The sequence below is a fragment of the Pseudorasbora parva genome, chromosome 16 (genome assembly GCF_024679245.1).
Source record: "Pseudorasbora parva isolate DD20220531a chromosome 16, ASM2467924v1, whole genome shotgun sequence".
Taxonomy (NCBI): Eukaryota; Metazoa; Chordata; class Actinopteri; order Cypriniformes; family Gobionidae; genus Pseudorasbora; species Pseudorasbora parva.
In genome coordinates this window covers 30,525,780-30,549,906 of record NC_090187.1, presented here as the reverse complement: position 1 = coordinate 30,549,906, position 24,127 = coordinate 30,525,780, and the positions used below count along the sequence as shown (strand labels likewise).

The 24,127-nt window shown below is 38.0% G+C and overlaps 1 protein-coding gene across 1 annotated transcript in view; it reads left to right on the top strand.

Annotated features, from left to right (window-relative positions):
* cmip (c-Maf inducing protein) overlaps positions 1 to 24,127 on the top strand; it is a 46,426-nt gene that overhangs the window by 9,460 nt on the left and 12,839 nt on the right. Inside the window, exons 2-11 of the mRNA XM_067420244.1 lie at positions 9,681 to 9,806; positions 9,893 to 9,943; positions 12,225 to 12,386; positions 16,295 to 16,336; positions 16,640 to 16,702; positions 17,467 to 17,547; positions 17,641 to 17,744; positions 18,091 to 18,195; positions 19,250 to 19,621; positions 21,272 to 21,337. Of these exons, the coding sequence (XP_067276345.1) occupies positions 9,681 to 9,806; positions 9,893 to 9,943; positions 12,225 to 12,386; positions 16,295 to 16,336; positions 16,640 to 16,702; positions 17,467 to 17,547; positions 17,641 to 17,744; positions 18,091 to 18,195; positions 19,250 to 19,621; positions 21,272 to 21,337 (1,172 nt within the window). The remainder of the gene's footprint in view (positions 1 to 9,680; positions 9,807 to 9,892; positions 9,944 to 12,224; positions 12,387 to 16,294; positions 16,337 to 16,639; positions 16,703 to 17,466; positions 17,548 to 17,640; positions 17,745 to 18,090; positions 18,196 to 19,249; positions 19,622 to 21,271; positions 21,338 to 24,127) is intronic.

The window sequence follows — 24,127 nt, the reverse complement described above, 5'->3', positions numbered from 1 at the left end:
TTAGAGTTAGTTAGTTGATTCAGATGATTAGGTTAATAGCTCGTTTAAGAACTTTTTCATGATATGCTAATTTTTTGAGATTTTGGGTTTTGAGCTGTATGCCAAAATCATCCGTATTAAAACAATAAAAGACCTGAAATATTTCAGTTGGTGTGCAATGAATCTAAAATAAATGAAAGTTTAAATTTTATCATTACATTATGGAAAATAATGAACTTTATCACAATATGCTAATTTTTTGAGAAGGACCTGTATATGACAGTCTCGTAAGCTATTATGGTCTGTTGTTTCCACGAACACAGCACATTGTTTCTTTTAATTAATAAAATAAATATAAAAACGAAGGAGAAGCCTAAAAAAGGTCGAAGCCTGTCCCGCATTCAGGTATGACATGAAAATTGGCCCGAAGCCTGGCCCTAGAGGGGCATAAAAAAAGGCGGGTCCCGTCGGGCTCGGGCTTAAATGCAGGGCTCTAGTGTGACTCTAGGTTCTGGTATTGAGCTGTTCTGTATTCTGCTGTTTGCACTATAAAATAAACACGTGAAAAAAAATATTTTTAACGTGTCACAGACACTCGTCAATTGTATTTTTATGTAATGCCAATTCAATATTATAATTAGGGCCGGGACTTTAACGCGTTAATTAAGATTAATTAACTACGGGACTTTAACGCGTTAATTAATTACGCAAAAAAAAAAAAAAAAATTAATCGCACTTATTTTTGCCCCGCGGAACGTTTTTCAATGAATGAGTTTTGACGGACCGATTATACTGGAACACCAACTAGCGCTCCGGAGTCACGACAACAACCATGAAAACAACAAACCATAGTGAACATGAACGAAGAAGCTGATGAGACCGCTTTGCTTGGCCCCGTGGATGGGAAATTTAGTTTTAAAAAACGAAATGATGGAAGCGTCGACAAGAGCATGGTTGTGTGCAAGCTATACAACAGGGGTATCCAAAGTCGGTCCTGGAGGGCCACTGACGTCCTGCAGAGTTTAGCTCCTGCCTCAATACACTGCTAAAGTTTCTAGTATGCCTAATAAGACCTTAATGAGCGGGTACAGGTGTGTTTAATTGGGGTTAGAGCTAAACTCAGCAGAACAGTGGCCCTCCAGGAGCAGGATTGGACACCCCTGCTATACAACAAGGAATTAGCGTATCACCGCAGCACATCGAGCCTCAAATATCACAAATATGCTTTTGCTACACTTAATGGCAAACATTGCGCTGGTCTGCTGGACTGAAATAAATAAACAATATTTTGTTGATTAAGCTTATGTATTCAGTCATTATTCAATGGTATACTAAAAATACATGTGAAAAATTACTTCTCATTGTTCTCAGGTAAAATATTTATATGCGATTAAAATGCGATTAATTTCGATTAATTAATTACAAAGCCTCTAATTAATTAGATCAATTTTTTTAATCGAGTCCCGGCCCTAATTATAATCTTATCAGTTAACAGTTAATAATCGATTAATGAGCATCGGTTGCCGGTCGGGAAAATGAACCAAAATGAGCATCCCTAGTTCAGAGACTAGTGCTCTTAAATGTACCGAAATTATCCTTAGACCTTTTAAATACAGTTTGTTTTTATGGGGTTACATTTTTCAATGCTTAATGTTCCCTCAACTCTTTTTTTCGTGGTCATATTTTAATATTCAGGTGTCTGTAATGAGCATGTTGCAGGTCTTCTGAGGCAGAATTTTCTACAACATTGACTCATGACAGTAACATAGGGCATTCTACTGCAGTATTTACTTTCTCAATCAGTAGAAAATGGGGTTAACACCTGGTCATGCATGGGGGAAAAAATATCGTCATACCTTGAAACCAGTATAATTTTGAAAAACACAGTGATATAAATTTTTGGTCTACCGCAATGCTTAAACATGCAAACAGTAAGCTTTCATGACCGCGCAGCACAGAAACGTCGCAATAGAGACAATATCCCCAAATCTCTACCAGTTAATTGTGTCTACCGGTCTATCGGCCACCCATACATCTTTGCTGCCTTCCATAATCCATAAAATGAAGTTATCTCAGGAGACAGGAAGTGCACCTAACATTGGATTCAGACATGCCTTGATGCCTTCCTACTTTGGAATGCAGCCGTGAAGAATTGCTTAATTCGGTGTTCACACACTGTCTACGTGGCCCTGTATACGTGCAAAGAAAACATGGAAATTAAGTCTTCTTGCGCTTGATGTTTAAACTGACAGGACTTAAAAACACATGCAATGACAAACTTTCACTTTATCAAGGTTGAATTTTGCAATTAATCCGAGAATCACATGCGTTCCAAACCGGAGGGTAGCTGGCCCGTACGGTTCACGGGTCAACTTCAATCCCAATTCCCTATACTTGCACATCGCAACATCAGTGCTAAAACAGTATATAGTGCAGCCCTAGTTCACATGATTAGCTTAAGGGTTTGAAGGCATCTTGGAATGGGATTCCCAACATTTTTAACTGATGTGTTTGGCTAACAGTGTCCGATCGGTTTAGAGAGTACCTAAACAGCTGTGATAAAGTTTGCTTAATATACAAGTTTGGGGATCATAAGATTTAAAAAATATATATTTAAAAAAAACTCTGTTTTGCTCATCAAGGCTGGATTTATTTGATCAAAATGTTTGTTTTTTTTATTGTGAAATATTATTACAATAAAAATGTTTGCATCGTGATATATTTTACAATGTCATTTATTCCTCTGATGGCAAAACCTGCATTTTGAGGATCATTACTCCAGTAGTCAGTCACATGATCCTTCAAAAAGCAGTTTTCAGATGCTGATTTGGTGCCCTAGAAACTATTTTTATCAATGTTGAAAACTGTTGTGCTGATGAATGTTTGTTGATTAATAGAAAGTTCAAAAGAACAACATTCATTTAAAAATCAAAAGCTTTTGTAAAATAATTGATTTAGTGTGTTCTAGCTGAATAAAAGTATGAATTTGTCTTTAAAAATGTGTGTGTGTGTGTGTGTGTGTGTGTGTGTGTGTGTGTGTGTGTGTGTGTGTGTGTGTGTGTGTGTGTGTGTGTGTGTGTGTGTGTGTGTGTGTGTGTGTGTGTGTGTGTGTGTGTGTGTGTGTGTGTGTGTAAAATCAACCAGAATCAGTATTTTTAGTTAGATAATTTTTAACATGATTTTGTATGTGGGAAGCTTACTGATTATAACTAATAATGGCATGCAAATAAACGTAAAAAAAAATCTGGCACTTAATGAACTATTAAATCATTTATTTGGCTATGAATTTGTTGTACTGCATGAAAACAAAATGGAGATTTCACTCTGACTTCATTGGGTTTATAGGTGCAGAGACCCTCAGAGTAAACAATAGGTTTGGCTATAAATCAAAGAGTGTGTAATTAGATGTATCATATGATGTTAGTTCTGCTGATTATGTGTGAGCTTTTTTATCTGCTCAGCTGCTAGCTGTTGAGGTTTTAAAACAGAAATGACGTTGACATCCGTAATGTAGACACTCTCCGCCAAATTTCCCTTTGTCAAATAAACCATCTCAGATCATCAAATTTGTGGTTAGGCTGACGCATGAATGAATGACGGTATCCTAAAATTCTGCCTATTCAGCCCACCTAAAGTAAAACTGGTTTGTCTCTACTTTCTAGTTAAACGTATTTGTGAGTTCTGGCAATACGGAGAATAGTCAAAGGTTAAAAATAGATATTTCACTTTAACTCTATTTTGACTGCATTACTCTTTGCATACCACAGTCATTTGCATCATACTGAGAATTTTGTTGGACTAGATTTCACAAGAGATGTGTTTTGTTTTTAACCTATATGCACCACGTGCAAACCACATATCTGGACGCAAATGTGAGCTTTACTGACTTTACTGCTGTTCACGTGCATGGATATTTGAACAGATATGGCGTTAATTGAAGCCAGCTGTCTTTGGGATTTTAGTGCTGTATAGAGCCCATAGGCATGCAGTCGTACCCGTCTGTAGAGTAACTGAATTTCTCTTTTGCTTTTAGTGGTTTTAGATGCACAGGAAATAACTAGATCAAGTAAACTATTGTACAGTTGGCTTTACTGGTTTGAGTTTTTTTTTTTTTTTTTTTTTCTGGCTTGCATAATGGCTTCCTCCTCTTGGCCTGCCATGGTTTGCTGTTAATATATCATGGGTGAAGAGTTTAACTGGAAGAAGCTATGTTTACTTTGGGAGAGAGCACATTTTCGTAGTTTTTACATTTCCATGCATTACCTTTTTTTGTCTATTTACACAGAATTTGCATGGGCTTGAACAGTTTTGCTAAAGCATGTCAACATTTTATGAGGGATTTTTTTTCATTTCCAAGTTAGTGATAGTTATGGATATATCGGTGACGGTATCATTTATTTTATTTTTTTCTTACTTTTTGATTTTCTCCACATAAGCAGAATACACCACACAAATCACAGATAACATTGAAATACCCCATATATGTATTATAGTCCTTAATTTGTATAAGAGAGCCATCTCTTATACAAGTAAATAAAAAGCACCATGCAGCAAACGGAGACAGAACAAGGATAGTTTGAAAGGAGAAAAAGGAGATACACAATTTTGGATCTGTCATATGATGCGAAATTGCATTCAAACTTCCACATGAACTAAAAAAGGAAAAGAGGGAATAAAATAACATCAGAAGTGCATACAACACACACAAGAACAGCAACTTTAAACCAAAAAACAACATTAAATAAATAAGGAACGCTATCAAATTTTCATGTTGGAAAAATTACTAAAGTTTTAATCAAGGTATAGCCTTTTTTCTTATTAAAAAACTCTGAATACAATAAAAATAAAAAATGTATAAAGTAAATGTTTCAATCAGTTAATGTGCAAATGAGCTATAAAGAACAATAGTTAGACGTGACATTTAGATGCATTTAGATAAATGTTTATTTCATATTTGAAACATAAAATGTTGAATATTGATATTTGAAATGATTAAAAAAAAAGAAAACTTTACTTTGTGTTTTAGCTGATTCATTCAGGAAAAAAGCATTTGGCTGCATCCAAAATCACACATATAAGTAGGTACTTATTTTGAATATGCTAAAAATAGTACATTTTATATAGTGTGAATGTGATCTGGACGTTCTACATTCGCCATTCTGTCATTATCATGTGACACTTCAGATTCTCCCCTGGAGTAGTAGGTCATCTGGGTGCTTTTTGCCGACTTTTTTATGAGTACTGTGAATTTGGACATACTGGTTTTCACCTACTGTATAGTAGGGAAGTATGCTATTTCAGATGCAGCCTTTTACTGTCTTAATGAGTGAGTCATTGAATCGTTCATTTTAACGATTTGTTAATTCAGTAAGGAAACCGCTGTGTGTTGCTCAGAGATGCAAAACAAGCCTGTGGCTTTGTTCGGAACATTTTCATTGGCGAAATAGAGCAAAACAGGTACTATTGTGTCTATTGAAGTCACTTAATATTAACTTGTTTATTGAACTGTTTTTAAATTATATAAATATAAAAGACATAGAGACATTTTTGCCTCCTTTGAATATTGGGGGCATTTTAAAAACATTTTAATAAAATACTTCACTCTAAATGCACTAGTCTAAAAGCACACTAGTCTAATCTACTAGCACCAGTGTTGCCAAGTCTGCATTTTTCTGCAGAATTTGGAAACTTTTAAGTTATTGGCGTGTTGATTTCCACCTCAATACAATTTTGCGCTCCAACACCCCCCTAGACATACAAATTCAGTAGAGAATTCAGCAGTTTGATGAAGAAATTCGCGTTGGGCTACTTTTGATTGGCCATTGGGCTATTTTTGTTGCACAGACCTGGCATACCTGGGACTCTCTAGGTGTTTTTTGTAAAGTGTGGGATATACTTTGTCTGGCTATCACCAGACCAAGCTCAATTTAAGATTGAACATTGGTCTGGTTAGCCTGGATGCCAGCCAAACTCAAAACCCACAAAATTTGAGCTTGGGCAGTTCGGTCTGGACTTGATCCAGAGGAGTAATTATGCCCGAACAAAAACCGCTCGGACCAATGAAATTGTCAGGACGGGCTTGAGGCGATGATGGACAGATAATAAACAGTAACGTAATCATCCATGTCATCAAAGGCGCTTGGGTTGAATTTGTTCTAATCCTAAACGGAGAACTTGTTCCTATATGCATTCACCTTCACTATTTCTCTCAAAAATGATCTTGTTGGTAAATACTCTGTGTATCTCATCTTTTTCTTCTAACGTTACCTATTCCAGCCTGCGTGCAGACAGGGTTGCCAAGTTTTTACAACAAAACCTGGCAATTACTAGCCCAAAAGGGTTCTCTGGAAACAATTGGCGATTTGGGGGGTAAAATGTGTGTTCGCTTCAACCTGCGGACATTGAAAACAGCCCACAGGAGAGTCACAGACTTAGCAAAATTGTGCAGTTGAGTTCTGTTGACATTTGACATCTAATATTAAGGGTGCTTTCACACTTGGTTCGATTGCCGAACCCAAGTTCGATTGCTTTACAATTTTAACGCCCCATAATTACAGCCCAATGGAGCAATATCAGACTCATATTCTGACTAGAATTGGGTATGACGATGTCAGGCTATGGTCTGGGGAGTCTGCTCTGTATTTTCTACTGCACAAGAGGCTTGATAAAGAGCATTAGTCAAATGACTCTGTACGTAATTGGATAGTCCTTCAACCAATCAAACCACAAGAGGCGTGATCAACAGGCAAAGACCCATCGTTTTTCTATACTCCATCGTGTTAAACCGACCAAATGGCACGCCAGTCTGTGATTGGTTCCCACAAAAGTGTAACAGAAGCAGTAGAAGTTAATGTACAGGTTTCCAGACTGAGTTGCAGGGCGCAATCAAATCGCCGGCAGATCAGGCTGGGTTTACCCAGTCTAGGACATACTCAATGTCTGATCGCAATATCAAATATCAGCGCAGACAATATAGGTATATTGCACACCGCTACCTAGCAACACATTTGGCTGCGACAGTCATAACATAACATGGTATTAAATATTGTGGTCAACTATTATTGGTTTTTAAATGTCTGATGCTGATAACTAGAGAGTGAAATGGCCAAAATATGTTATTATATGCTGTTACAATTTAATTAAAGACTTAGAGACTTTAAAAATATATATTGAACATTGACTTCATATGTACACCATTCAATTCAATACCAATATTTGAATTCAGAAACTTTGCATTATCCATTTATTTGCTGATATGATCATTTAAAATGGATTTGTCTGACTTTTGCAATTCTTCTTTAATATATCAATATCAGAAGCTTTGTTTTCGCTGTGCTTCCTCATTGTTTAGTAGGTGCAGTGCAGTGCTGATGAGTGCTCTCCAAGATCAGTTTGTCAGTTATAGAGACGCCACCTGAACACACTGATGTTTTTCTCCACATCGTTTTCCATCTGGATCTCCCTGGTAACACAAAAAAAAAAAAAACATATGTCTCTATTTCATCTCTTTGTTTCCATGGCAACAAAGCAATGGTGAGAGGAGAGCTATTGAAGTCCTCCTTAAAGAAAAATTGCACCATGAAAAACAGGCTGAATGAGACGAAGGAAGAAGAATCGGACTTCTTGGAACAGAGATGTGGAAAAGAGGACAGGGGGGGCAGCGAGTGACATGAAGATAAGCAGATAGAACGCAAGCTCACCACAAGTTCCCGTCACATCGTCATACAGGATATTGTAGATATGGCAACCTTTTATGTGTTTGTGTATGTTTATGTATATAGACAAGCCCACTTAAGTCGTTTACCTGGGTTTCTGCCACCTCTGGCCACTTGTTTTGTCTAAGTGAGGCACGTGTTACACCCTACACAAGCCTGCTAGCAGACTTGTGATTGATTTCTTGAAAAATTAGATATCATTTAATACTAATCACAGTGACCCTTTAAAAGGAAGGCAAATCAGCCATCAGATGGAGCAGCACCTCCGTTGCAGAACAGCCAGTTGCTCTAACACCTTAGAGTGGGGGATGTAAATAAAAAGACAGACCTGCTTTATTCACTTATACGCGGACGAGCTGCCTTTTTGTTTGAGCATGCAAGAGACGCAGAGAATGAGTCAAAGAAAGGAACAGCTTGTTTGCTCTGCTGAACTGGGTGGCTGACACAAATACAGGAACTGTGGTTTGGTTTGTGTCTAGAGGGAGAGCAGCACAAATAAAGCAATAGCCTGTTTGTGCAAAGGAGCAGAGGGAGGACGGCGCTAATAACGGAAGAGCCTGTTGTCGGGCTGTAAAGGAGGGCGGGCGGCTAATAAAGGAACAGCCGCAGTGTGCTATTGTAGAGGGAAGGAGATTGGGAACAGCCTGTTGACATTTGAGGTCATGTGATCACCGACACTTCAGTCAGGAGTGGAACTGAGAAATGAGCTGGCTCATGTGACAAATAATGAAAATGAAGATGCTCCTTTTAAAGAGCGTTAAGAAGGGGAACCTTAAATTCGCCGTAAATGGAGAACCAGACGTTGCTCATAATCCGTTGTCCACGATCTATGTCCTCTGACATAGATAAGATGATGCCACATCAAATTTCTAAAAAAATTGCCTGCTACTTCCCGGAAAACGTCCCAATGCATCTAACTTTATGTATTAATTTCAGCAGTTTTATGTATTTCTCATTTGTGAGATTAATTCAGGGCTGCAACAGCTAATCGATAACATCGATTATTATCGATAATGAAAATAATCGACAACAAAGTTGATTATCGATTAGTCCCGTCTGCGCTCTGTTCTTGGAAACCATAAGCCAGTCATTTAGCACTTGAGATTCTTCAGAATGAAAAGTGTGTTATTAATAAAATCTATTATTATTATTTATTATGTCCCTTCACAGTACTGAATTAGCTATTTTTATCGACGAAACATAGTGTAGGACACAGAATGAGCTGCTGCAGGAAAGGTACATGACCCGAGAATGAAACATGAAAATGTATAAGTGTTTACCACATCTTGCCCTGTTGTCCTTTGACAGTGGTTGATGTGGTTTCATCTGCATCCTTATCTGTAAATGTTTTGAAAGTCCTGCAAGTATTTCCATTTTGCATATTCAATTTATGACAGCAAGCGAGTCTTGTTAAACTTCGCAGAATTTAATGAACAAGTCAAATAAATGCACATCAAACTGATGGAGTGCAGTAGAATAGGGGTGCAATAATTCTAACTAAAGTACACTTACATTTTTTATTATTTATTTCCATGTAACAGTAGTAATCATATTTATGGGAGCAGGAACAGTAAAAGCACTATTGTTGGTATAGCCCATTTATGTAATATAATTAAAATGTTCAGACGAGTGAATGTTCTTCAAACTTTGTACACTTTAACATTGTGCTTTTTATTATTTTAGTTGTTTTACTTTCTGCTTGAATATAGTTAGCAATCAGTTGTTTTTAGGTTTAGAAAGGGTCTTGCCATTTTAAATTATGCAAACAAGTTCAAACACTTTTAACCACGTTTGCTATGGACCTTTGAAAAAATTATGTGGGTGACGCTGTATAGTGTGACATTCAAAGAGACATTCATCCTTCTATGATGAAATGCGGACACTTTTATTAAGGTGGTCAATGCGGTCTGTGACGCTCCTCCTGAGAGGTGTTAAAGCCCTGAATGTGTTCTACTAGCATTAATGTGTCTCTTCCTGTCTCTGTAGCCCACAGGATACATGGAGGCCCCTCTGTCTTACAGCACTATAGAGGACCTGCAGCTGTTGTCCTGGGACAATGCCCCCAAATACTGTGTCCAGCTAAGCTTCCCTGGAGGGACGGTTCTCCTGCAGGTATCTCCAGCCCCCTCACTGTTTCATGGCACTCACGTTGCGATTACGCTCTGACTCATTTTGTGAATGTTTGTGTGCACTCACAGGCTGCTAACAGCTATCTGCGGGACCAGTGGTTTCACTCTATACAGTGGAAGGTAAGATCACACGTCTTGGAAGGCTAAACTTGCAAAAAGCATTGGTGTAATGACTTTTTGCATGGTTTTAATGAGAGTTTAATTTTAAACGTAAGTGGGTGTTTGTTCAACTACGAGCATTTTGTTGTTCCATGGGTTGATTTCTATTTCTATAATCTATTTTTATTATGTGATTTTTCACATTGAATCTTTCTTGTGAGGAAGAATAAAACCGTCATGATCCATTTGAATACTATTGTCAAATGATTTATAATATTTTCTACACTATTTACATTCAGTGCCTTGGCGTCAATTCCACCGTAATTTATCATAAGTTAATATTTGGTTACCAAGGAATCTTATCTGTGAAGAAGAGCATGGTTCATAGGAAATATGAGATATGATGTGTGAAGGAAATTATCTCCACTGAAGCTAAATATATATTTACTAGGGATGCAACAATACAGTTAGTCCATGGTTCAATACATACCTCGGTTTTTAACCACGGTTTTGCGGTTCAGTTCGTGTTTTTTTTTTTTTTTTTTTTTTTTGCTATTCTATTCTTAGGCGACAGGAACAGAAAAAGGTTAAGGAGAACATGTTTTTATTGCAATACTCTTTCTATATTTTACATAAAAGACTTGAAAACCCTTACTTAAACTTAAAACTCTACCTAAAAAACCTTTGTACACATTCCTAGTGTATTTTATAATATAAAATAAATATATATAAAGATTTACAGTGGCAGCTCAGAGATGTACAGTAGCATTTAAGTATGAAATTGAATGAATAAATGTAGGCTTAAATTAAAACTACATAGTCTTGAATATACAACATTTATTAAAAGCTACTGTATTAAAGGTCTTTTTATTTATTAACATTATTTTAGAGGTGAACTGTCCCTTAGGTCCCTAAGGACAAGCGGTTCACTAGGCTACTGCTGTCAATTGAAGACCTGGTCACATCTCATATATAGACGCATGCGATTTTACTTTCACTTTAGACATAACCGACTGTGTTTATATAGCAATCATGGGAAAGGTCAGAGTTCGGGAATATGGATATGTTAACCTTTTGTATATTTCACAGTATTGGCGCAGTAAGACTGTCCAGTAATAACGTGTGTTTGACAGACGTTTAGTGCATCTGCTCAATGCAAAATAGTGCATGTACGCGAATTAAATGTTTAACCGGCAAGGCTTTAAAACGCAGGTAAACACCCCTTAACTTTAGTGCAAATGATTGGATATTTGCTCAAATCAGTGCTTAGACTCACAGGCACACTCAAAAAGAGCCGAAATAAACTGAGATGAATATTTCAAACGGAGGGAAATGGAAATAATTAATTAAATGCAAAACTGGAAAAAAACGCAATTCACCAGTGTGTATTGAACCATGAATGCCGTACCAAATGGTTCAATATTATATTGAGTATTGTGACATCCCTAATATTTACCCTATATTGCCAAAAGCCTTTACATGCACACTTTCTTTAATAAAATCCCATTCTTGATCTGTCGGGTTTAATATGGAGTTGGCCCACCCTTTGCAGCTATAACAGCTTCAAATCTTCTGGGAATGCTTTTCACATGTGTAGGAGTGTGTTTATGGGATGATTAACCATTCTTAGAAGCACATTTGTGAGGGTAGACGAGAGGCCTAATTCGCAGTCTCGGGTCTAATTCATCCTAAAGGTGTTCTATCGGGTTGAGGTCAGGACTGGTGTACTTCTATCAGCTGTAGGCCAGTCAAGTTCCTCCACACCAGACTTGCTCATCCATGTCTTTATGAACCTTGCTTTGTCCACTGGTGCACAGTCATGTTGGAACAGGAAGGGGCCATCCCTAAACTGCTCCCACAAAGTTAGGAGCATGAAATTGTCCAAAATGTCTTGGTATCCTGGTGCATTAAGAGTTCCTTTCACTGGAACTAAGGGGCCAAGCCCAACTGAAAATCAACCCAACACCATACCGTGTGTGTGTGTGTGTGTGTGTGTGCCTTTTCTTCTGCTCCATTTTTTAAATGCCTGTGGTTAAAAAAAACATCCATGCATGAGGCCAATCAAATGGAATAAAATAAGAATTCCACACCCTAAATACCTAGACCTGATTACCCCAGCTCATTTCTGGGTAAATTCACAACAAACATTACACTGCAATGTAGTTTAACTGCTGTTATCATATATATATATATATAAAACCGCTGTTGTATTTATGGCGGTAAATGCGTCCCGGTTTCGTAACTGTTGGTTCAGTGGTGAAAGGCAGGTGTGTGTAATCTGGGTTATCTGATTCATATGCAGAAAAAGATCTACAAGTACCGCAAGGTTCTGAATAACCCGAGCCGCTGGGATGTGGTTCTGAAGGAGATCAGGGCCCTGGTGGACATGGCCCTCACCTCACCCCTGCAGGACGAATCCATTCATCAGGCTCCACTGCATATTATCTCCACCCTGCTTGCTGAGGTATGTCACACACGTTTACATGCCCAACTGGTGAGGTAAGATTAGTTATAAATTTTAAGTTCGAAATGAGTGTTGCTCTTAAGCAAAGCTCATTAATTGTGCTTGCTGAGGCATGCATCACTTTTATTGCTCATACGTATATGTCTGCCCAGAATTTTGGTGTGTAATGATACTTGATACTTCAAATAATGCATCTTATTGATAAGTGAACTATAACTATTTTTTTAAAGGTCCCGTTCTTTGCGTGTTTTCGAAGCTTTGATTATGCTGACAGTGTGCAATATAACATGAGTTTATGTTTCGCATGTAAAAAAACACAGTTTTTCACACAATTTACTTATCTGTACACCGCTGTTTTCTCTGTCCTAAAAACGGCCTGATGATTTCCTTGTTCTATGAAGTCGTAACGAGTTCTGATTGGGCCAGCGCTTCCCGTGTTGTGATTGGACAGCAGCTTAGCGCACTTTGCCTGGAAAGGTCCCGTCTCTTACCGTAAAGGGGAGATGCAAGCGCTGAATGCTCGCTCTTCTGCACGTGGGAGAGCAACAAGACCACGCCCCCTTTTTTGCGTGTTCTTGTGGGCGGAGGGTTAGTCAACAAACGCCTCTAGTGACGTCATTACATCTCTGCACTTCCTGCTGTAGTCCAAACAGGCCGTTCGCTGTAGGCTTTGAAAGGGAACTTCTGTTAAATAAAATATCTCGCTTGGCATTGAACTTTGAGCTTTATAATTTTACAGGTATTATTTATTCTCTAACAGCAACATTGCACACTAACTAAAGTTTGAAAGATGGAATCGCGAAGAACGGGACCTTTAAGCTATTGTATTTACACACTTCACCTGATGGTCAAATAAATACAGATTTATATTGACAGAGGTCCTCTTAATTTACGTCAATAAGTGACAAGTTAGCAACCCTAAACTCTACAACATTAGTTTGTGTTTGTGAGTTTCTTTTCTCATTGAGGCATCAGATATATGATTTCTGCTGAAATAAAATTGTATTTCTTATACAATGCTGTTTTTAATTATAAAAATATATATTTTAATTTGTTTTAAATCTTTTGGCTTGTGTTCATGAAATTACAATTAAAAGAAAAAAAGGTCAAATGTGAAGTACCTTTAATTTGCACAATATTTAGTTCTCTAGGAATTTGCAAAATGTCTCACATGGCTATTTAATATATAAATACACTTTTATTTTAATAAATTCTACAAAAGCAGATACACTATACTTTTAATAACAGATATCAAATTATACAGTATATATTTTGGATCAATACGTGGTTTTTTTTCTGCAAGGATGTATTAGGGATGGGCTATATAGCCAAAAAGTCATATCTTGGTATTTTTTGTAAAATGGTGATACGATATATATCTCTGTATTTCCAAAAAAATTCTATTTGGATTTAACAAAAAAAAAAAAAAAGTACTATTATTTTTATAAATGTATTTCACATCCACATTCTACATCCAATGTTGTCCTACAAACAATGTTGATGTTGAAGGCTCTGAAAACCAATATAGTGAATGTAATAAATGTAGGCTATGCAATATATTATGTGCAAAAAGAGGGTTAAAATCACAATGTAACATTTACAGATAGATAATATACCTGTGAAATAATACCTTATAATAAAATAATACCGTTAGTGAAGAATTGCATAATTGACAAGAAATATGAGATGAGTGAAGGAAACAACAAATATCACTTATCCTTAGCAAGACAAAGTATCTTTGATGACTTTTTGTTCTGATTTGTTAAGCTAGTTTTTTCTTAAAGTATAGCTGGCATCTTTCTTTTAGAACTCAAGCAGCATTCTGCTTTCCTTTCTGGTTATGAGTGTCATTTGTGAATTGAGGTACGTCTTGCACCTCATTTCGTTCTCATGTTCAGGTTATGAGTTACCTGTGGTGTGGTTGCCTTTGTAACTGTGGTTAAATAAACCTTTCTTTCGTGGCAACACTACACAACTGCTCCAGAACAAAAAAGCTCCTTTTCATCAGAGGGTTTGCAGAAATGAAAACACTGGCTGAATATGTACTTTGATTTGCAGATGAATATTATGAATATTATATATTTAAAAGGTTAGTTCACCCAAAAATGTTGTCATTAATTACTTACCCTCATGTCGTCCGACACCCGCAAGACGTTCATCTTCGAAACACAAATGAAGATATTTTTATTAAAATCCGATGGCTCAGACAGGCCTTCATTGACACCAATGTCATTTCCTCTCTCAAGACCCATAAATGGCACTAAAGACGTCGTTACAAAGCCCATCTCACTATAGTGGCTCTACTATCATTTTATGAAGCGACAAGAATAGCTTTTGTGGGCAAAAAAACGGAATAATGACTTATATAGTGATGGGCCGATTTCAAAACAAGGCTTTGAGCGGTTATGAATCAGTGTATCGATTCATGATTCTGATCCCGTGTCAAACTGCTGAAGTCACGTGACACTGGCGATCCGAATCATGAATCGATACACTGATTCATAACGGTTCAAATCTTTGTTTTGAAATCAGCCTATCACTGTGTAAGTCGTTTGTTTTATTTTTTGCGTACAAAAACTTTTCTCGTCTCTTCATAAAATTATTGTAGAGCCACAGTAGTGAGATGGACTTCGTAACAGTGGCTTTAGTGCCTTTTATGGGTCTTGAGAGAGGAAATGACATTGGTGTCAATGAAGGCCTGTCTGATCTAGGGGTGTCCCCAACTAAGGATTTACACATTCGAATCAGAATTTTCGAATCTCTCTATAGTCGACCGATAGTCGAATCATCTATGCGTGTGTAAACCATAGACTGGAAAAAAATAAACGGTATAAACGGGTTGGGAAGGGCAGGACACTAGTCAGCAGGAGGCTAAGACTATTTTTATTTTACTTTACACACGGCACACAGCCACCACTTTTAATAAAGTTTTTAAAACTATACACTACACATTCGTAAATGAACCGTTCTCTCATAACATTTAAAGGCCGCGATCGAAACAGAACATCACACAAATATATAAAAGAACATTTTGATAAATAAACCTAAAAACAATACCTACCTAGAGAGGAAAAGAACACTTTGAGTGCGTTTATATGCACGTTCTTAAGCCGATTGTGCCTAAAGGGGGTCGCACACCGGACTGAAGCTCAGCGCCGTGTCTCAGGATCTCACACCAGGCAGACGTGAACATAATGCGCCGTGCGCGAGCTCAATTTTGAATCACTGCACGATGAGTGTATCTTGTAGTACAGGGTGAAATCAGTATACATTTACGATTTGAGGGAAATATACATTTATCGCCGCGGACAGGTGTCGAATGCCGCCGTCGGTGTATGTGTTCGAATTTTAAAGGCACAGCGCGTCCGGTGCGAAGCTCAGTGCCCTTAAAGGGGCGATCCCTCAGCGCCGCGACACGTCTTTATAACACTAAGATTGAGCACCCCCATATTGCCAAAATGGTATAATCCTCGTTTCATAACACCCGCGAAGATTCGACCATGAGATCAGTGGTCGAATCCGGTCCTGCATATCGATGCATCGAATCTTCGACTATTAGGGGTCACCCCTAGTCTGATCCATCGGATTTTAACAAAAATATCTTCATTTGTGTTCAGAAGATGAACGGAATTCTTACGGTTGTCGAACAACATAAGGGTAAGTAATTAATAACAGAATTTTCATTTTTGGGTCTAACCCTTTAAGCTCACCTATACCAAAAATTTAAATGTTTTAAAAGGTCTAAAAACAGATCTCTCTGGCCGAATTCCCGAAGGCTGAATCTCTGAGTCACATAGGCTTTCCCAAGAAAAAAATGAACATTTTAAAAACAGGGTTTGCTGGTTTTTGAGTCACTTAGCTGTGGCCAATAAGTTCTCAACAGTGAATTCATGTCATTTCCTTCCCAGAACACTAACCTCAGCGCTCAGGACCATGAGAACATCATTGTGGTGAGTGGGGCTGCTTCTTTACAAAGAAAATATGAAAACACATGTTGTCTTCACACAAGAGTGTTTTAAAGTCCATTGCTAACAAAGGCAGGGTTATATAATGTGTCTTAAGGCTCAGTGAAACATGCTCTAGAATAAAATTAATTTGAAAATGTAGTTTACTGCCATAGAGACAGGGCATGCATGCACAGATGTGCTGGACTAGCTTCTGAAGGTTATGCAGTTCCCGAAAATGTGGATGAAAAGCAACAAGACTCTACATGTCTGTAGGGAAGGTGACTAATGGTTAGAATCTGTCTGTAGGCCATCGCACCCCTGCTGGAGAATAACCACCCTCCCCCTGACCTGTGTGAATTCTTCTGCAAGGTAAATGTGCTGATTCTGGCTATTCTTCAGGGGAATGTGCTATTCTACAGATGAGTTCAGTAGTGTAAACTTGATATGATTGAAAATATGATTTTCATTTTTTTAATACAATCTTTATTTTCTTGTGTTCGTTACATTAAAAAAATGGTCATATCAGATGCACCATTTATTTGTACAGTATTTAATTCACTAGGATTATCCATTATCAATATTTTTTCAAATAAATTAAAACTTTTGATTCAGCAAGAACACATCAAATTAATCAAAAGTGACAGTAAATACATTTACAATGTTACAAAATATTTATTTTTCATATAAATGCTGTTCTTTTGCACTTATATTTATCCAAAAAAAATTAAGGGGGGGAGTGTCATGGTTTGCACAAAAATATTAAGCAGCACAATTGTTTTCAACATTGATAGTAATAAGAAATGTTTCTTGAGCAGCAAATTAGCATATTATAATTATTTCTGAAGGATTATGTGACACTGAAGACTGGAGTAATGAGGCTGAAAATTCTGCTTTGCCATCACAGATAAAAGTTATATTTTAAAATAGTTTTAAAACAGTTATTTTTATTGTAATTTCACAATATTACTGTTTTTATGTTTGATTGCAGCCTTGGTGAGCGAGCATAAGAGAAATAATTTTAAAAAATTGTACCAACCCGAAAATGTGTACAATGGGATAAATGATTTCCGATGATTAATAATAATAATATATGTATTAATCAAGATTTTTTGGGATTGTGTTCCTCTATTCAGCACTGTAGGGAGCGTCCTCGGTCGATGGTGGTGATTGAAGTGTTCACTCCTGTGGTTCAGAGAATCCTCAAACACAACATGGTGGGTGTGCGCACTACGCCAGACGTGCTCTCGAATTCACGCGTCACCGCGCCATCATTATCTGACTCTCTTGGTCCTTTCTTCTTGATCCAGGACTTTGGGAAATGCCCCAGACTCCGTCTCTTTACTCAGGAGTATATTTTGGCTCTGAATGAACTTAACGCTGGCATGGAAGTGGTCAAGAAGTTCATTCACAGGTGAGTGACAGTTTTTTTTTTTTCTTACACAAACACACATCACTTTTCCTGCAAGCCAAACTGTAGTAAGGAAAACAGAATTGACTTTACCCGATGCAATGCGGCAAGCGATAAAAGCTTGGAATGGTTAGGACACAATGTTACCTCATCCTGACTCCACCCCACTTGCAAACAAAGAACAGGCCTTCATATGTACACAAGCTGTAACATCCTTTTATCTATCAGACTGTGTCATTTTAATGGTTTGTTTAGGACCAAGCCCTGAGCTTACTTCCTGTTACAGCTTTGTTTTCTTTTAGCTGTCATTTTATGTGCTTTTAACCTGACCTTTTCTTACTGACTACAGCATGCACGGTCCCACCGGACAGTGCCCTCATCCTCGGGTTCTCCCCAATCTCGTGGCGGTGTGCCTTGCTGCCATCTACTCTTGCTACGAAGAGTTCATCAACAGGTTCGTCCGATTCACTGGCTTTCCTACCCATGAGATGTGACGTACCCCCGAGACCTGAGCTCAAAACATTTCTCTGAATCACATTTGCCATCTCCACGGCCCCACATTTGTATGTGCCTGTTCTTAAATAATCTTAAAATACTCATTGGTCTGTCATCTGCGCGACACAGCAACGACGTGGCTATAGTGACAATTTAGGTCTCACCTCTCCTGTTTGTGTCATTACTTTGAACCTCTGTGCCATGGTGATCCCACCTGAGATGAATGAGGAACTATTTTCAAAAGTTTCCATGATTCACAATTACTCAGGAGACATTAGATGTGTCAAAGACAAATTTCCGTAATTACTGTACAGTTTGTGGATATTTTAAATGTGGACATTTACATGTTTTCGTTCTGTGTTCCATTCCAGAGTCAGATGTCTGATAGTTACTTGCTAGTCAAATAAGGTCTTTCAAATGCTGTGGCTGTGTAGCAAATTGAACACCTGGGGTTTTGTGTATGACTACATGCAAATATGGTTATTTCCATGGAAAGGGCCTAAAAGCTCTATAATAATATTACATTCAAATTTATTAAAAAGTGTTTTTCTTTTTCAACAATTGGACCATGAAAGGAGGTGACCTTTACAAAATATTGACTGTCAACCAGAGGTTTTCTAGGTAGAATTAGAGGCTTCTTTAAATCTTAACAGCCCCAAACTTTTTAACAGTAGTGTATATACTCATAGGCTTTATAGGCTCAGTGATTCATGTAGGTTGGCTACAAACCGGAAGGTTGGTGCCAGTTCGATCCCTGGTTCCACCTGACCAAGTGCCAAGGTGTCCATGAGCAAGACACCTAATCCCAGCTGCTCCCGACGAGCTGGATGGCGCCTTACATGGCTGACATCGCCATCGGTGTATGAATGGGTGAATGTGAGGCGATATGTAAAGTGCTTTGGGTGGCCATAGGTCTTTTAAAAGCACTATATAAATGCAGTCCATTTACCATAATATAGTTAATAGTTTAATTAATGGAAAGTGGATTATCTTTTTCTTTCTCTTTCTGTTAGTCGGGACAACTCTCCTAGTCTGAAAGAAATCCGAAACGGTTGTCAGCAGCAAAGTGAGAGGAAACCGCCTATGCCTTTGCGGCTGCTGCGGCCTGAGCCGCCCACGCCACCCCTGACCACCAACCTGTCTCCACCCCCGGCCCTGCCCCTCTCACCTCCCCCTTCCATCGTCAATTCCAGCGAGATCCTGGTAGAGCTGGAGCGCAACAACAACACCACTAACACACTGCGCAAGGCCCCTGCGGAGGGCGACAGCGAACCTAACCTGATAGACTGTCTACTGGTCAGCCCCGCGCTCAACGCCCTGTCCATTCAGCTGCCTGCCCACGCCGACAGAGTACTGGGCTGTTTCGCCCTCATCCTCAAGATGCTGTAAGTATGCCGTCACTGGATCTTTGTTTTATAATTCCGCTCTAATTATACGTTTCCATCCAATTTTATAATGTTCCTTTAGGCAGTAATGGCTGCCAGAGTTGCCCACATGCTGGAGGTAAATGCTGGCATCATCACTGGACCTCAGATAAATAGTGCTAAATTAATTGTTAATTGGTGAGCTTGCCAAAGTACGTTCTACTGGTAATTTAATGAAGATAATCTACTCTTTAAAAAATTAGTTAGCTACACACACTACAAGTAGCTACATCACCTTAGATAATGGGTATATATATTTTTTTGAAAACAGAAGAATATTTTTCTGCAGCAACAATTTCTTTTTAGTTTTATGGGGGCCCCAATATACTCATAGCTAAGTTCTTTTCCGATCTTTTGCTCAGCGGTATTGTTTGTGAACATCCTAACGCTTTTGATAGTGCCGTTTAGATGAATCTGTAAGTCTGTGCTCCGCGCTTTCCTCTCAATAATGAAATAAGCTTAAAACAAAAATGACAGCGGTGAGAAAACGGCAGTTAAGAAAGCACCTGATCATAGCGAAGTGGAAATGTTTGCACAAGCTCTAGTAAAGCATAAAAAAATATGTTAGAGATACAGATATTTTTGAAACATGCTTTGAGTCTGTTCACATACTCATATCTCTCTAAAAACAATGCTACAGATAGTTATTTTACTTTGAAATGTGCTTTCCGTGTTGGAATGTCTGTTTTTGTTTTGGTCTGTGCGATAACACACGTGGCCAATTTACCAAATAGTATTTCGCCACCACGGGTTGCCAGTTGGCAGTAAACACTGCGTATTGCAGCCATAGAATATGCAATATTTGTTGTTCATATTTGTGTATAAACAGAAGGTTTATACACAAATTCCAAACAGATTTTTTTTTTTAAAGACATTACGCCAGTTTGTTTTTTGGCTTCATTTGAAGTATATTGGGGCCTTAAGTCTATTTAGTTTAAACGTATGTGTTCCAAATGTAACTACATTTAATTTAGCTAAATACTTTGGTCTAATTACTACCAAAAAAGTAAAGAAAAAAAAACGCATATAGGGAATTCTGGTGATGAGTCAAATTAATTGCTAAATATACATATTTTTGATAGTTCAAATTATTTGCCTAATCAAAGTCATTTGCTTCAACAAACTGTCTTAACCTGCACTATTTAAGCAACAGAGAGGGAGGAGCATTTTAGAAGAAACACTTTGTTGTGTAACACTGCTGCTTGTTGGAATAATTAGCGTACAGAAAAACCTTTGCTATTTTAAAAACAGCTTGCACTGAAAAACTGTAGCAATGCTACTTTTTAGATACACTCTAACACTGATAATCATCCCACATGGTGTTTAAATTGTCATTTTGGTATATAAAAAAGCAGACTCAACTATAATCACAATAAGGAGTGACCTTAAACCTGTCTGCATATTTATAACAGATTTATTGAACTGAATCCATTTTTAGCCTTTACCTCCTCCATCTGATCTTATTGTGAACCATCCGGTTGCAGATCACAGCAGAGCCAAAGAGGTTTCGGCTTTCGCTGGCCAATCTTACATAAGGTTCTTATTTTCTCCAGTTCTCGTTCTTCCTGCCTCCGAATCTCTAATTTCTCCTCTGGCCTTTTCTCTCTGCAGATCGGACTACGATGACTGGAGACCAGCACTGGCCAGCCTGCTTCAACCCATCCCCTTCCCGAAAGAGTAAGGGCATTTACTCCCTTCTCATCCGGCTCACAGTTGCTTTCTTTGTACCTGGTTGCATGACGTCTGTGTTAACTCTTAACTAGGGACACACAATTTTAATTTGATATTGAATGGGTAATGCATTACGTTTATAGCTGCTGCAATTTAGCTCCACTCCCGTTCCGTTATTATCTCTACTTACTGTACAACTTGTTTTTGTGCAGTTGCGCACTATTGCAGTGGCGAATTGAATCGGATTTTGATTCAATTACTCGATAGGCCTGTCAGTAACAGAAACTAATGAGCCACTAATTTAGCCAGTCTGATCAACAGATACTTGATTCCTGCATCATCTGACACTCAAAAAGATGAAAAAAAGTTGAAAAGCATCATCTGCAGCTGGATGTGTGACTTAATGAATTTTGACTAAGAATTTGTTTTTTTGTGCTCCAATGAATGCCCATGCAAAGTTTAAAACGCACTACCGTTCAAAAGTTTGGGGTCAATACAAATTTTATTTAACTTTTTTTTTTTTTCAAGGATGCTTTAAATTGATCAAAAGTGAAGTAAAGACATTTCTAATGTTACAAAAGATTTATATTTCAAATAAATGTACCCCATGCTGGCAAAATAAGTCTGAATTTTCAATCTACATGCAAAACAAGTGAAAAAATTTTTTAAGTCCTCATCTATTGAACCCAATGATCCAAATAGCTATTAAAGTACAGCCTTGTTCAAAATAATAGCAGTACAATGTGACTAACCAGAATAATCAAGGTTTTTAGTATATTTTTTATTGCTACGTGGCAAACAAGTTACCAGTAGGTTCAGTAGATTCTCAGAAAACAAACAAGACCCAGCATTTATGATATGCACGCTCTTAAGGCTGTGCAATTGGGCAATTAGTTTAAAAAGGGGTGTGTTCAAAAAAATAGCAGTGTCTACCTTTGACTGTACAAACTCAAAACTATTTTGTACAAACATTTTTTTTTTCTTGGATTTAGCAATCCTTTGAATCACTAAACTAATATTTATTTGTATGACCACAGTTTTTTAAAACTGCTTGACATCTGTGTGGCATGGAGTCAACCAACATGTGGCACCTCTCAGCTGTTATTCCACTCCATGATTCTTTAACAACATTCCACAATTCATTCACATTTCTTGGTTTTGCTTCAGAAACAGCATTTTTGATATCACCCCACAAGTTCTCAATTGGATTAAGGTCTGGAGATTGGGCTGGCCACTCCATAACATTAATTTTGTTGGTTTGGAACCAAGACTTTGCCCGTTTACTAGTGTGTTTTGGGTCATTGTCTTGTTGAAACAACCGTTTCAAGGGCATGTCTTCTTCAGCATAGGGCAACATGACCTCTTCAAGTATTTTAACATATGCAAACTGATCCATGATCCCTGGTATGCGATAAATAGGCCCAACACCATAGTAGGAGAAACATGCCCATATCATGATGCTTGCACCTCCATGCTTCACTGTCTTCACTGTGTACTGTGGCTTGAATTCAGAGTTTGGGGGTCGTCTCACAAACTGCCTGTGGCCCTTGGACCCAAAAAGAACAATTTTACTCTCATCAGTCCACAAAATGTTCCTCCATTTCTCTTTAGGCCAGTTGATGTGTTCTTTGGCAAATTGGAACCTCTTCTGCACATGCCTTTTTTTTAACAGAGGGACTTTGCGGGGGATTCTTGAAAATAGATTAGCTTCACACAGACGTCTTCTAACTGTCACAGTACTTACAGGTAACTCCAGACTGTCTTTGATCATTTTGGAGGTGATCATTGGCTGAGCCTTTGCCATTCTGGTTATTCTTCTATCCATTTTGATGGTTGTCTTCCGTTTTCTTCCACGTCTCTCTGGTTTTGCTCTCCATTTTAAGGCATTGGAGATCATTTTAGCTGAACAGCCTATATTTTTTGCATCTCTTTATAGGTTTTCCCCTCTCCAATCAACTTTTTAATCAAAGTACGCTGTTCTTCTGAACAATGTCTTGAACGACCCATTTTCCTCAGCTTTCAAATGCATGTTCAACAAGTGTTGGCTTCATCCTTAAATAGGGGCCACCTGATTCACACCTGTTTCTTCACAAAATTGATGACCTCAGTGATTGAATGCCACACTGCTATTTTTTTGAACACACCCCTTTCAACTAATTGCCCAATTGCACAGCCTTAAGAGCGTGCATATCATGAATGCTGGGTCTCATTTGTTTTCTGAGAATCTACTGAACCTACTGGTAACTTGTTTGCCACGTAGCAATAAAAAATATACTAAAAACCTTGATTATTCTGGTTAGTCACATTGTACTGCTATTATTTTGAACAAGACTGTATCTTTATTTGTATGTTTTCTGAGAATACCTTTTCTTTGAAAACTATTTTACTTGCGCTGACTGGCAGATCCTTCATTGATGATAATAAGAAATGCTTCCTAAGAATGATTTCTGATAATGATACACTGAAGACTGGAGTTATGACCGCTCAATTCAGCTTTGCCATCACAGGGCATTTTAAAATAGATTATTTTTTAATTGTAACAATGTTTCACAATATTACTATTTTAACTGTCTTTGATCAAATGAATGCAGCCTTGACTTCTTTAAAGCCATAAAAATGTCTTAATGACCTCACACTTTTGGACAGTAGTGTATGTAAAGAATTAATTCCTTTTTTAGATGTGTAGCCTACATAACAATACAGGGGCTCTCTGTGTACGTGTGGTGGGCTGGTCTCTCGAGGATCGGCGTGCAGGGGAGAGTACTGACGTGGGCGAGCCGCAGCAGGCCTCTGCAG